This window comes from Scomber scombrus, chromosome 19, assembly GCF_963691925.1.
Source record: "Scomber scombrus chromosome 19, fScoSco1.1, whole genome shotgun sequence".
Classification (NCBI taxonomy): Eukaryota; Metazoa; Chordata; class Actinopteri; order Scombriformes; family Scombridae; genus Scomber; species Scomber scombrus.
The window spans coordinates 19,101,679-19,115,155 of NC_084988.1; the positions used below are offsets into that span (position 1 = coordinate 19,101,679).

The 13,477-nt window shown below is 41.2% G+C and overlaps 2 protein-coding genes across 5 annotated transcripts; both read left to right on the forward strand.

The window, feature by feature from the left end:
* Positions 1-3,205: 3,205 nt before the first annotated feature.
* On the forward strand, positions 3,206-8,702 carry gale (UDP-galactose-4-epimerase). Of its 3 annotated transcripts, none has more exons than XM_062440993.1 (11): positions 3,206-3,344; positions 4,490-4,619; positions 4,814-4,929; positions 6,448-6,561; positions 6,820-6,996; positions 7,085-7,198; positions 7,319-7,385; positions 7,544-7,629; positions 7,764-7,841; positions 8,035-8,149; positions 8,315-8,702. In XM_062440993.1, the coding sequence occupies exons 2-11, from the start codon at positions 4,499-4,501 to the stop codon at positions 8,377-8,379; spliced, it is 1,053 nt and encodes a 350-aa protein (XP_062296977.1). In that variant the 5' UTR covers positions 3,206-3,344; positions 4,490-4,498; the 3' UTR covers positions 8,380-8,702. The 3 variants fall into 3 exon arrangements, with proteins under 3 accessions (XP_062296977.1, XP_062296978.1, XP_062296979.1); XM_062440994.1 differs by having other exon boundaries at positions 4,817-4,929; XM_062440995.1 differs by having other exon boundaries at positions 4,820-4,929.
* A 1,160-nt stretch (positions 8,703-9,862) lies between these two features.
* On the forward strand, positions 9,863-13,081 carry zbtb8a (zinc finger and BTB domain containing 8A). Of its 2 annotated transcripts, none has more exons than XM_062440647.1 (4): positions 9,863-9,973; positions 11,212-12,086; positions 12,253-12,422; positions 12,632-13,081. In XM_062440647.1, exons 1-4 carry the CDS (start codon positions 9,909-9,911, stop codon positions 12,947-12,949), a joined length of 1,428 nt encoding a protein of 475 aa, XP_062296631.1. In that variant the 5' UTR covers positions 9,863-9,908; the 3' UTR covers positions 12,950-13,081. The 2 variants fall into 2 exon arrangements, with proteins under 2 accessions (XP_062296631.1, XP_062296632.1); XM_062440648.1 differs by having other exon boundaries at positions 9,865-9,973; positions 11,215-12,086.
* Positions 13,082-13,477: the final 396 nt, after the last annotated feature.

The window sequence follows — 13,477 nt, forward strand, 5'->3', positions numbered from 1 at the left end:
ATCTGACTCGTCTCATCTTTCTTTCCTCACAATTCTGCTGCCTTTCTTCATGTGCCAGTGTCTGTGGGCAGGGCAGGACTGGCAAACGGGCTTCAGAAATGGCACAGGATATGAAAGAATCCTGCTCAATCTGCATTTCATATGAATATAAGAGAAAACAGCACCTGCCTAAATGAACATAATTGTCTCGATATATATTTGATATGAATTATCAGGCACATAAGGATCGATGGTTAGCAGGATGTGCAAATTTTAACTTTAAGTGGAAGACAACCGTCTTTGAGATGCTCTCTAGTGGAGGAGTGTGAAATTCCTGGGTTTGGAAATGTTTCCTGACGATTCCATTAATCCTATGTGGGCCCGAGTATTTCTGTACAAATGGAAAGTAGCCTAGAGATTGTGAAGAAGGAAGCAGTTGCTTTACAATAAACAGGTATGTGATGAGGAACTGCTTCTCAGAAATAGGAATTAATCAAAGTCAAGATTGTGTGTCTAGCCTTTGAGTGTGTGTGTGTGTGTGTGTGTGTGCGTGCGTGCGTGCGTGCGTGCGTGCGTGCGTGCGTGCGTGCGTGCGTGCGTGCATGCGTGTGCGTGTGTGTGTGCATGTATTTGTTCTAACCTTTGACGTCACCTCAGCTATATTTGCAGTGTTGCAATACTTGTACAAACAGTCATCACTTTAACACCATTTACCATTAAGGTAATAGAAAGTTTCCATAAGAGATTATCCTTATAGATATTCAAATGCAAAGGTCCACTGATAGAATACATGGTGCTAGTCAGGAAAATATTATTTTTATTATTTTTTATTTGGTTGGTTTGTTTGTTTGTTATTTCAATACTTTAATATGAATATTCTGCATAGTGTGTTTTAGATCATTTCCAACATGCTTTTTGTGTGTGTACATCCAAGAAGTGCTGCATGGTTTAAGTGATTCATTATTTGGAGATCTTGTGGGAACATAAGGAGGGATTTTGGTCAGTTTCTATCCAACTATGCCCTGAAGGAAAGGTTTGCAATTTTTAAAGTCTGTAAAGCAATAGAACACACCACTGGCACAGGTGTTTTGTATTTGCATGTTATATTAATTCCTCTTGTTCAGACTGACGTTTAAAAGAATGTGCGTTTAATTTAAGTGATAGGGGACAAAATCCACAATCCTCATTTTGTGCAAAAATGTTTATCTGAGGCCTACATGAGAATTCAACCATCCAAAGTAGTCAAATCAAGTGAATATATCTGCTGCTGAGGATGAATGATGACAAAAAGATGGAACATTTGTTCTATAAAGGCTCTAAATTTGGAAGATTAATTAATATTTTTTTAATTAACATTAATTAATGTTTGATTAATTTGGACAAATTCAGCCTTTTGTAAGCCTCAGATAAACGTGTCAATACATTTTTACACAGGGGGACTGTAGATTTTGTCCCCCTTCGCTTACAATGATAAAGCACATAAGGAAGAAATTTGAATGGTCAGTATGAACAAGAGGAATGATTAACAGTGAGCTCAACTTGTTTCAGTGTTCTTATGGGTTCCTAACAATTGCTTTAAGACAGACATGGAAAATTGTTTAGCCTATCTTTTAATGTTATTTCTACTTAGATGTACTGTGTGTGGAAACTGTCTGAATTAACATACTGTATTTATATCATAAGATATAAGACAGTTAGTGATGGTGGTGTAATTTTAATTAGATTTTTAATTTGATTTATGATTATTATTTTGATTAAGGTATACTGTATCTTAGTCAAGCTAGGCTGCACTGCTGTTACATAACGCTTCACTCACTAAATGCCCTAGTTGTCTTTTTGAAGTAACGTGGCACTTTCCCTCTGCCAGCCGGTATGTTTCAGGGTGTACACCGAGCAGGATGCTCTGCACAATCACCTCACTGTGTGAAAACCCGAGGGCGTGCCTTATATTAAAGGACTGTGACGTCAGGGCATGTGAGGCGCCCGGTATGCAGCATAAAACATAAACTATGGCATTGTTAAATGTGAAATGTAATCTTTCTTTGTTTGTTAAGGTCTTCTTTTTGTTTTCTATTGTCTATGTATCTATTTGTACCTTTGTATATGAACATGTGCACAATAAAGAAAGTGGGAAGAAGAAAAAAGGACGTCAGGGACTTTACAGGACCGTGAAGTTCGCCGTAACGCTTCCGGTTGACGCTTCATAATAAAATCGGGTCCTCCTTAAAGGGTCATTCTGCCGAATCCTAGCCTTTTCTATCTCCAGGACATGACATGCCTAAATATGCTTGAAAAGTATCTGTGTAATACATTATATTATTAAAGATAAAGATAAAGATACATTTATTGATCCCACAGTGGGGAAAAGTAATCATTACAGCAGGTCTAAAAGATAGGGATATGACCCAAAAAAAATTAAACAGTCTGACTGCAATGGGAATGAAGTATATTAAAGTGTCCTGCACTTTATCCTAATTACAATTTGAAGGTAGATGATGCAAAACCTTAATAAAAACTACCTAGAACACTGAGAAATATATATTGTATGTGTAAAACCCTCCTCAGGTCGAGAAAAGGATTTTAAAATCTGTGACGTCATCACAATGTAAAGTCTATGGGCCAGGTGGGAACTCACAGGCGGTGCCAGCGGGGGAAACACTGTGCATATTCAGTGGATGCGGAAGCAAACCTGGAATCTAAAAACTGTATTAGTCAGCTGAGCAATCCTTATAGGACTGAATGGGCACCATTTTGGTCCGGTATTTCCTATCCAATACATCCATGATGCTCCTGAAGGCCACTTGAGGACCAAAAGCAAGTTCTCTCACTCTGTTTTCTGTTTTTTTTTATTATCATATTTTAAGTATGACTGAGACCATAAAGCTCAATGTTCAGTCCTGTTAGCTAAATTATTTCTTAGATGTTATGTTTTTAAAAAAAAAGAAGATATTTCTGTTAAACCACTTGAAGAAAAAAAAAAAAAAGATAAAGAATGAAGTTTAATTTTAAAAAGTTGCAACATTCAAACGGCAGCAATCCAGACCATTAAAGATATCATAGCACCCATTGAAAAAAAGGTTACACTTCAAACTAACTTGAATTTGATATAAAATGATGCGAATAAGCGCGTTTCGTCTTTTATTTTGAAAGTACACTTACAATTTGACGTACGTTTGACATTAACTTGACTCTTCCACGTCTTACAGGAAGTAAAGACATATCCTAGGGAGAGGGGATACTTCACTAAATGAACTGATAGATAAACCCTCTTACTCTCTCCACACACACCTTCACTACATATCCGATAACGTTTACTTAAAGAGTCCGTCTGGAGCGACAATTTACACTCGTACCGGGAAATTCAAGTAAGTATATCAATGAACATCCTCAATCTTTCCAGGGCGACGTGGACTCATTTTTGACAGTTTGTCTCAGAAGTTGTGGGCTGGCTTTTCTCATTAGGCGTTAGTCATTAATTTTGAAGTGGAACTGACAAAAATGAAGTGGTTACATTATGACAATGGTGTAAAATAAATCAAATCAGTCTATCAAATGTGATTTTCGATTGGCGATTGTTTGACACACCATAATTATTCATCAGTTTGTTAGTTTGTTAGTTTATTTCATAGTCTTGTATCAAAAGCTCAAACACAGAATAAGTGTAATGTGATATACACAGCAGACTCAATTACATGACTGTGTGTATATTATAGAAAACTGATCCACACAGCATTCCTATGTGTGGATGGCAATAGTTGAGACCATAGTTAAACCACAAACCTTTTTTACAACAGGTTTCAGCACATTCCAGATAAGAGTAGCTTACAACAATGAGAACCAGTAGTTACTGACGTGTTTCCTTGCAGGCACTATAATTGTTTTATTTCGGACAGTTTAATGCTCTAACCTGCTGACGTGGGACAATAAGGGTGGGTCACATATCTGTCAACAGGCCTTTAAGGTGTGCTCTACAGGGACTAAGGCAAAAGGATATCCTGATTTTGCAGAGCAGGTCTAGAGTGCAGCCTGAAGTCAAGAAATACAGCTGAGATAGAAAGATCCAAACAGGATTTTGAATAGAGGCTTGATTGTACTCTATGTACATGATAACCGTGTCCAGTAGGAACAAACTCAAAAACGAAAAAATTTTACCGGCCTCCCCACCCCCAACCTCTCAGGCCTCAACAGCAAAACCATTACATGCAGTGCACGCACCATAGCACATGACCCCCTCTTCCCATTCTTCACACTGCTTCCATCTGGTCGCAGATACAGATGGAGGCATGTGCTAAGTATGTGTGTATAAATGTGGATATTTCCTGTATGGATGTATACTGTATGTATCTATAGATTTATGTGAGATTCTGCAAAGACTGTGGCAACCAAGTCCCTTGAATAAAGAATCTATCTATCTATCTATCTATCTATCTATCTATCTATCTATCTATCTATCTATCTATCTATCTATCTATCTATCTATCTATCTATCTATCGGTGTTGTATTTGACAGGTCTAGAGAATGGCAGAGAAGGTGCTGGTCACAGGTGGAGGAGGCTACATTGGGAGTCACTGTGTGTTGGAGCTGATTGAAGCGGGCTACAAGCCCGTTGTAGTAGATAACTTCAGCAATGCTGTCCGAGGTAAGCTCCCTTACTGCAAACACAGGCTGCCGAATAACTGTCATCATAAAAGTGTGTTTGTTTAGTGAAGTAAAATTGTGTGTGTGTGTGTGTGTGTGTGTGTGTGTGTGTGTGTGTGTGTGTGTGTGTGTGTGTGTGTGTGTGTGTGTGTGTGTGTGTGTGTGTGTGTGTCCTACATCTTGTTATGGATGGAGGAGAAGGGGATGTTCCAGAGAGCATCCGTAGGATAGAGAAGCTTCTGGACACCAGCATTGAGTTTCAGGAGCTAGACCTTCTGGACCGACCTGGCTTGGAAAAACTTTTCAAAAAGGTTAGAGAGTTATTCCAGTTGGCTGTAATTACTCTACAACATGTAAAAAGAAAATGTACATTCAGTTAAAGGACCAGTGTGTAGGATTTAGTGGCATCTAGTGGTAAGCTTGCAGATTGCAACCAACTGAATACCCCTCCCCTTCCAAGTGTGTAGGACAATCTATAATAGGCATGTGTCATTAAAACCGAATAAGAGAATAATCGTTTGGGAGTCTAACATCGACCTTTGTGCTGTGGTCCTTAATCAAGAGTTGAGCTGTGTAGTCTAGTATGAAGGGTTCATTCACAGCTACTGGAGAACAATTTTCACTTTCAGCCACTAGGAGGATGTCTAAGTTTTTGTAAACCACCTCCACCTTATTTTGAAGTAGAACCTGACACGGAGTCAAATTTTTACTTTGACTTGGTGGTAAGTTAGCCTGCTAGCTAGCTGACTGTAGGGAACATGATGAAGATGAAGCCACACAAAAGTCCAGCATGGAAAAACTGTTGACTCATCTGATCAAGCATCCATAGGCTGTGATGGTTACTGACGAAGACGGACCTGACGGTAATCACCAAACTAGTGTGTCAACATTTGTAACAGCTCCTCAAAAGTGGGGACAAAAGTCGCCATGAGAAAACTAACATTACCTGTCTCATTGCTAACATGATTGTAAAGGATATGCTATACATTGTTTATGACAGGTAGAAAAATATCCACGCTGTTTTAGGGGTCTGTAAGCCTGTACATTTTTTCTTTTAATTAATGTGTTTCAGTAAAGAAATGAAGGCTGATTGTCATTTAAAGAAAAACAAGTTTGCGAAGTTAAAGCTTGATTATCTATTTAGCCCTTGTGAATGTCAGCATACAGCGAATATTCGATTAGTCGTTAGTTATACCCACTGATTAGTCAACCATGGCTCATGCACATCCCTAATCTATAGTGGCTGGTAAACTTACAAAAAAATGCGAAATCCCCCCTAGAGTCAGTGCTTGGTTTGTCTGTTCTGGGCTACTGTAGAAACATGGCGATAAAACATGACGGGCTCTGTGGAAGAACACAATGATTCTTATTTTCAGTTGATTATACACTAATTAAAACATACTAATGAATACTATATTCCATTTCTGCTAAATCTTACACACTGGTCCTTTAAACCACAGTTAGTTGTATCATTGAAGTAATTATCAGGATTAATCACTTCCAAATCTCTGCCTTACAGAACTTTTTCTTTTATATTTTATTAAATATTGAATAATTCATGATCAGGTGGCCTTTTTTTAGTTGTAACCTGGCTATGAAATGGATGTTCGAAGGACCAGGTTCTGGTAGACTTAAGCTATTGAAACAGTCACCACCTCATATATACACCATTCATTTTTGGCATAATAACATAAGTCCATCTTCTTTTTTGCCATTTGTAATATATCTAGTGTCGCATAATTATATCAAAGTTGTACATGAGCTATAGTTATGTTGTACATTGCTCATGATCACATATCTATTCATCATCTATGTCATGTGTATCACAGCATAATTTCAGTGCCGTGATGCACTTTGCTGGTCTGAAGGCTGTTGGAGAGTCGGTGGAGCAGCCGTTACGCTACTACAGGGTCAACCTCACTGCCTCCATGAATCTGCTTGAGGTCAGTTTAATCTTGCATCTTGCTCATTCTGATCATTATTTGCACTAATCTGCATCTTAATTCGCTGAGTGCATGCCAGTTTGCGCTCCTGTGATATTGAGTTGTCAAATTGTGACAATGCACCCTTTATAACATGTCCGCCAACCTCCGCATTTATGCTTAAACCTAAGGTGTGTGCGTGTTTGCTTCAAACTGCTATCTTGTCGGCTGCTGACTGTATGTGTGTGCCGTGTTTGTGTGCATCTGCATGTGTCTCAGGTCATGCAGGCTCACAGGGTGCGCAATCTGGTCTTCAGCAGCTCAGCCACAGTGTATGGAGACCCCCAACATTTGCCCATAGATGAGCAGCACCCTGTGGGTGGCTGTACCAACCCCTACGGCAAGACCAAGTACTTCATCGAGGAGATGATCAAAGACCACTGTAAAGCGGAGAAGGTACTGATCGTTAGGTAGAAAGGGGTTCACACAAATATACACATACAATCAACGAGGTGTCTAATTGTTGTTGGCTGTGTGTAAGCAGGACTGGAATTCTGTGCTGCTGCGGTATTTCAACCCAATCGGAGCTCATGCCTCTGGCCTCATAGGAGAGGACCCTCAGGGTATTCCTAACAACCTGCTGCCATATATTGCCCAGGTACATGAACTCTCTGCCAAATACACACTACATCAGAGGGATTTGGGGATTGCATTTTTGATTATGTCTTTTCATTTGTTACCGCGCACGATTGATTAATCTGTCTCCCCTATACTGTAGGTTGCCATCGGGAGAAGAAATTGCCTCAATGTATTCGGGAATGATTACGACACACTGGATGGGACAGGTAATGGAGAAAACCTTTAAGTCGCAGTGTGCAGCATCTGCTCATACATCAGATTTAATTGCGATTTGAAATATTTTATGGGCAGAACGGCTCTGAATTAAAGTTAAACTGTCAAGGAATTTTTTTTATGATTGTTGAATCACTCTCTCCCTTGATAGGTGTGCGAGATTATATCCACGTTGTAGATCTGGCAAAGGGACACATAGCAGCTCTGAAGAAACTGAAGGACAATTGTGGCTGCAAGGTACTATAAAAATAATACTATAAAAATGCCTTAATCTGCCTTATTCAGCATGCACATGTGCACATGCTTTATTTTTATTTTGGTATTTTGGTGTGCTGGCTGACACATGTGCATTGTTGTGTTTGTTTCTTCAGGTTTACAACCTAGGAACTGGAAAAGGCTACTCTGTGCTCGAGATGGTAAAAGCCATGGAAAAAGCATCAGGGAGAGAGGTGAGTACCGGTTGAGTTCTCTTCAAGGTCAATGCTTGAATTGTATTCTTAGAATAATTGAAGTGACTTGGAGCAGTAACCACATTGTGATGAAGGTGTGCTGTGATCTACTGTGGTGCCCACTTATTAATACTAAATCACCCTCTTTTTTAGTTGTTGATTTAATTTTTGTATTAATGTGTGCTCTCTACAGATCTCATACAAGATCGCCCCCCGTAGGGAAGGAGATATTGCATCCTGCTACGCTGACCCTCGCCTGGCTGAGACAGAGTTGAACTGGAAGGCTGAATTTGACCTAGAAAGAATGTGTAAGGACAGCCACACTGCACCATCTATTGTTAGGCTTCATGTGGTCTCCTGTACACGTACAGATACATGTATTTTAAAATACATGTATCTATATTTAGTTTTTTTAACTAAAATATTCCCCCATAAAGTCCTGTATTTTGTGTTTTTATGCCTGCTCCATATAGGTGAGGATCTGTGGCGCTGGCAGTCGAAGAACCCCACTGGATTTTCCAACGGCACAGCTTCCTGATGCCTCTCCAGCCTGCTGTTGTTGTTGTTGTTGTTGTTGATGTTTTTGTTGTTGTTGAATCCTCCTCTAAATCACCGGGCCAAAGCAAACCATCTGTTTCCTAATTTTTGCATATCATGTACACACATGACGAGACCTCAAAAGGAACTGAATGCTTTATTCTTATTTTCCATGTTTCATTTTCTGTTTGTTCTGTTTAATTAACCTGTTTTCAAATTTCTGCTTGTTAGATGAAATATGTAAAAATGTCTTATCTCTGTCTCTTTTTTTCCCAGATTTGACAATGAATATTTTCTCTATTAATGTATTGATCTGTGAGCCATACCAATGAAAGAATAAATTAATTTTCTAACTGAAGAAATGGAAGCTTACGACTTCATTCAGTTTTACTTGGCTGTTTCAAATAATTGTTAAATATGTTGTGATTACACACTAAAAAATGCCAGGTTAAACTTTTACCTTAACCATAAAGTTGCTTGGGTAGGGCCTGTTGGCTAATTTATGGTAGGTTACTCCACACTTCAACATTTTCAATTTATTCTTAGGTGAAAGGTTTCAGTCTAATTAAATACAGACCTTACAAGTTCTCTAAAGCTACAGTGAAAATATTTCAAGTTCAACTTAAGGAAGTTCAGTGAAAACTACAGCGGTCTCCATGGAAACCACCTTCATAACACTACCCAATCACATTGCACTACAAAATATGCAGGTGTCCCACATAAAATTTTCCAGGTGCAACATGAAAGAAAAGTGTCGAGCATAGATATGTCATTGAGCGACAGTTTTTCTGTCAAGAATATGCAACACTTATCAAAAGTGTTGTTATAGTAAAAAATATATAGTGATGGTTACATAATGTAGGTAACCTGTTCTTCACGCCCTCTTGCAAAAACCAACAGCAACTGAGACAACATGCTTAAGTATTTTAACTGTTGTCACATTTGCAACAGAGCATGCAGGGGTCAACATGAGTGCTTTTATTCAAACATCTATCTTGAAACCTTTTTTTACCCTAAGGTTAGCTTCAATGCTGACATACACTGAAAAAAAACTGAGAAAAATGGCCAGTTAAGGCTTGTTTGTATATTATTACTTTACGGTGTGTTGTTATTTCACATAAGTTCATTTTGCTGAGCAATACTGACATAGTCGAATTAAAGTTTTGTAACATGGTAGGTGCTTTAATTTTCCCTGTCCAATATGTAAATATATCAATATGCTACTTATTGCATTTATCTCCTGTCTCTAAGGTCAAACTCCCTGCAGCAATACTGTAGGAATATTACACAAATTATAAGCCTGGGCTTTTCTGCGTTTTTCAATATCAATATTTTGTTCTTACAGGACATTTTCACAGGGCACTGGGGCTTTAAATGGCTCCTTGAACCCTCGGGCACCCAGTTAATAAACACCCACGTCAGCACAGTGCTTCAGTCGCTCTAACCGGGTTTCGGTCTTTAGGGCTGAGCAGGAAGTGCCTGAGTGTGGACCCCGGACGAGCAAAAAAAAAAAAGAAATAGAAATTAAAAATGGATATGGTGTCGGACATGGGGACAAATAGACTCTACCGGGCGCCGGGTGAATCAAGCCACCAGTGAGTATCGACGGATTTTTGTGCGGGGGTATCACGGCGTGGGGCGTAAGCGGGTCCTGCCGACACCTCACGCCTGGGAAAGAGTCGCTGGGTTTGGGCAGCAGGCAAATCCTCCCCGCTGCTCGCTGCGCTCCGGACCTCCAGCGAGAAGTGGGGGTGGTCTTGAAGGATGAAAAACGGGTGTATTAGCGCGTCTTCTCCTCACACCGGTGGGCTGTGTGAATCTATTTATTTATCAGCATGCTCTGGTCTTGGAGGTTTGTGTCTATTTTTCTATTGTGTTGCTGGCTGGAGCCTGAAGTGGGCGTCGCTCCAGGACAGACTGGGCTGCTCTGGTGCGCCGCTGCCCGCTTTTCTCTCGCAGGACTGCAGCACTCTCATGTCGTTTTTTGTAGGTCGACTCGTGTCTGAATGAACGGGGAATAGCTCGGTTGAGATAATACACTTGATCTCGTGTGACATGAGTGACACTGTAGTGCGCTGCGGGCGGGCGTTTCACCGTGCGTTATCGGGCGCTGCGGAGTCCTGTCAGTCAGCGTGGCGTAATTAAAAATGAATGCGTGTAATGTAGAGTCCACAGGAGGATGGGAAAATAGGTTACCATAAAAAAAGAACAACTATTCTGTAGGTTGCGGCAGATTTGATCCTTTCTCTCTCTCTCTTGCATGTCCCGACACTGTGTTTTATTTCATTTTTCCATTAGTCTGATGTGTTTATAACATCAGGGATTCAACGCGCGCTTTTGCCTCCCTTAGGGGTGATTACAGGGTTTTGTCACCCGATGCTCTCTGACTGGAGTCGGGTGTAGCCCATTAGAAGAAGATTTTTGATTGAAGGTTCGCCTAGCCAATGACAGAGTAGAATGGAAGTGCTGTGGGCGGGTCGTCTGCGGAGCTGGAGCTGGTCCAGTGCAGAGACAAAGACAGGAGATGATTGACAGCTGGTTTCACTACTGTGTTTTAAGTTTCTATTTCTTCTTGTAGCCTAATATTTGTCAAGGTAAGCAGACAGTCACCAGGTCTCATGCATTATAATCCATTGTACTCTTTTTAATATGTAGACTGCAAATTACGTATAGGGTTTCATAGAGACTTTACTTGTTAATTCAGTATCACAAAACAAAAATGTCTCAGTTTAAGTAATGAATGTCTGCTAGGCCCTTTCTGATTTGTTATTTTCTGGCAGAAACAAGTCAATGCCACATGCACAGCTAGTGAGTGCTGTCATGTTGTCTCCAGCAGGCAGCCTCAGAGGTGGATCAACACTGCTGACATCACAGTGGCTCACCAAAGCAACCTGCTGAAGCAGCTCAACCAACAGCGACGCCAAGAGCTGTTCTGTGACTGCAGCGTGCTGGTGGAGGGCCAGCTCTTCAGGGCCCACCGAAACGTCTTGTTCGCCAGCAGCGGCTACTTCCGCATGTTGCTGTCCCAGGGGCCCGAAGGGTTGTCTGACGCTGTCAACGCCACCTTTGACGTCTTCAGTCCCGAGACCTTCACAGTTATCCTTGATTTCATCTACTCCGGCCAGCTGGACCTCTCCAGTCACAATGTGATTGAGGTGATGTCTGCAGCCAGTTACCTACAGATGAATAATGTCATCACCTACTGCAAGAACTTCATTAAATCCTCTTTGGACATCAGCGTGAAAGATGAAGACAGCGACCGTTGCCTCAGTTTGTCTGAGACCTGTAGCTTTACCAGCGGGGCCGGAGAAGAGACTTCAGAGCAGCAGCAGCAAGGCCCCTGTTCTGTCAGCCCACCGCCAGCGCTTTGGACCCGCGACAACTCACGATCTCAGTCCAGCTTCATGGGGAAGGACCTAGACCAGGATGTTTCAGGCTCAGACTTGAAGACTAACCCAGTCAGCCCTGCTAATGAGCTCAACACAGAGTCAGAGGACCAGCAGGACCCTCAGGATCCACTGTACACTTTGCCTGGATCAGAGCGTCGGCGAGGTAGAGCATCTAAGAGGAGAACTCCCAACAGCACTCGCTCCAGCCAGCATGAAGACTTGGACATCGAGGAGGCGAGGACAAAAAAAGCTGAGAAGGCAGAGGAGCTGTATGCCACTCTACCACCTATTGTAGGCGTTATTGGACACTTTAATAAAGGTGAGTTGAGCTGTATGAGAGAAAAATGGAGAATCAATAGTTCTTTAATCTTCTAGAGAAATGAGAACGGGAATAACATACTTCATCTCAGGCAGAGAGACATCTACCAGCACTGTAGAAATGGTGAAAAGCCACAGCATTGATCTGTTCCTCTTCCTCTTTGCAGACTCCAACCCCATTATGCGCTTCAAATGTCCCTTCTGTACACACACGGTGAAGAGGAAGGCTGACCTGAAGCGTCACTTGCGCTGTCACACCGGGGAGAGGCCGTACCCCTGTCAGGCCTGCAATAAGCGCTTTACTCGCCTGGAGCACCTTCGCAGTCACTTTGAGACGGTAGGTACAATAACAACCGGGAGGTGATATTTAAACTGATGCCAAATTCGTGTCGGGCTCTACTGTAGGGTCAAACAACAAAGGATTCATTGTTTTTAATGTTTATCAGTGTTTATATTCTGTACACCAGTTAATATTACACAAGTTTCTGAACATATTCTTTTTTTAATATATTTCTGCCTGTTCTAACACTACTTGTGCCTTCACAGATCCATCAAGCCAGGAAGCTGGTATGCAGGAAGTGTAAGTGTCAGGTGACGGAGGAGACGGGGCATGTGGTTTGTGAGGGCACACGCCGCTATCGCATGTGCACCGCATGCATCCAGGAAGTTGGCTGTGACACTATTCCCATGGATGGTCTAGATGGGGCCAATGACGAGCCGGCCCTGTTACTGGGCGTAGATGGGGAGGAAGAGGAGGACACCAAGAGGACCTGGATGGTAACCGATGACGATGACCTGGCTGAAGACTCGGGGGCCGACCTCATCATCCAACAAGTAGACGACAGTGATGAGGAGCTGCAGTGAAACGGGGCCAAAGTGTGTGTGTGTGTGTGTGTGTGTGTGTGTGTGTGTGTGTGTGTGTGTGTGTGTGTGTGTGTGTGTGTGTGTGTGTGTGTGTGTGCGTGTGTGTGTGTGAAGAAGCATGCACAAGTATTGACTGTGTGTTAAAGCCATGTAAGAGAATTTATGCATAAAATATGTGATCCACTGATGTAAATACACACATTTATGATATATTAGTTATACCATTAGTTTGATGGTTAATCATTATTTTCAAGGAGATTGTTGACCTTTGTGACAAAACTGATTGCTTTTTGTTAGCTTTACAAAAGTATGCAGTATCCAAAGCATGCATATTTAGCTTTGCTTCACTTACAGTTATATGATAACTCGTATGGTGATATATGTTTTTCATATGCATGGAAAAACACTTTTGCTTTCTTTTTTGAGACTCTGCTTTGATAAAAGTTTAAAAGTTGGCACTTTAGCCAAACAAAATGACATGATCTGAAAGTCAAGAGAAGAGGTTTTTTTTCAATGTCTCACTGTTGC

Coding starts and splice junctions, on each gene's coding strand:
- gale (XM_062440993.1), top strand. CDS start 4,499: ATGGCAGAGAAGGTGCTGGTCACAGGTGGAGGAGGCTACATTGGGAGT. Junction 6,997..7,084: donor ACCACTGTAAAGCGGAGAAG/GTACTGATCGTT, acceptor GTGTGTAAGCAG/GACTGGAATTCTGTGCTGCT. Junction 8,150..8,314: donor ATTTGACCTAGAAAGAATGT/GTAAGGACAGCC, acceptor TGCTCCATATAG/GTGAGGATCTGTGGCGCTGG.
- zbtb8a (XM_062440647.1), top strand. CDS start 9,909: ATGGATATGGTGTCGGACATGGGGACAAATAGACTCTACCGGGCGCCG. Junction 9,974..11,211: donor CCGGGTGAATCAAGCCACCA/GTGAGTATCGAC, acceptor TGTTGTCTCCAG/CAGGCAGCCTCAGAGGTGGA. Junction 12,423..12,631: donor TTCGCAGTCACTTTGAGACG/GTAGGTACAATA, acceptor GTGCCTTCACAG/ATCCATCAAGCCAGGAAGCT.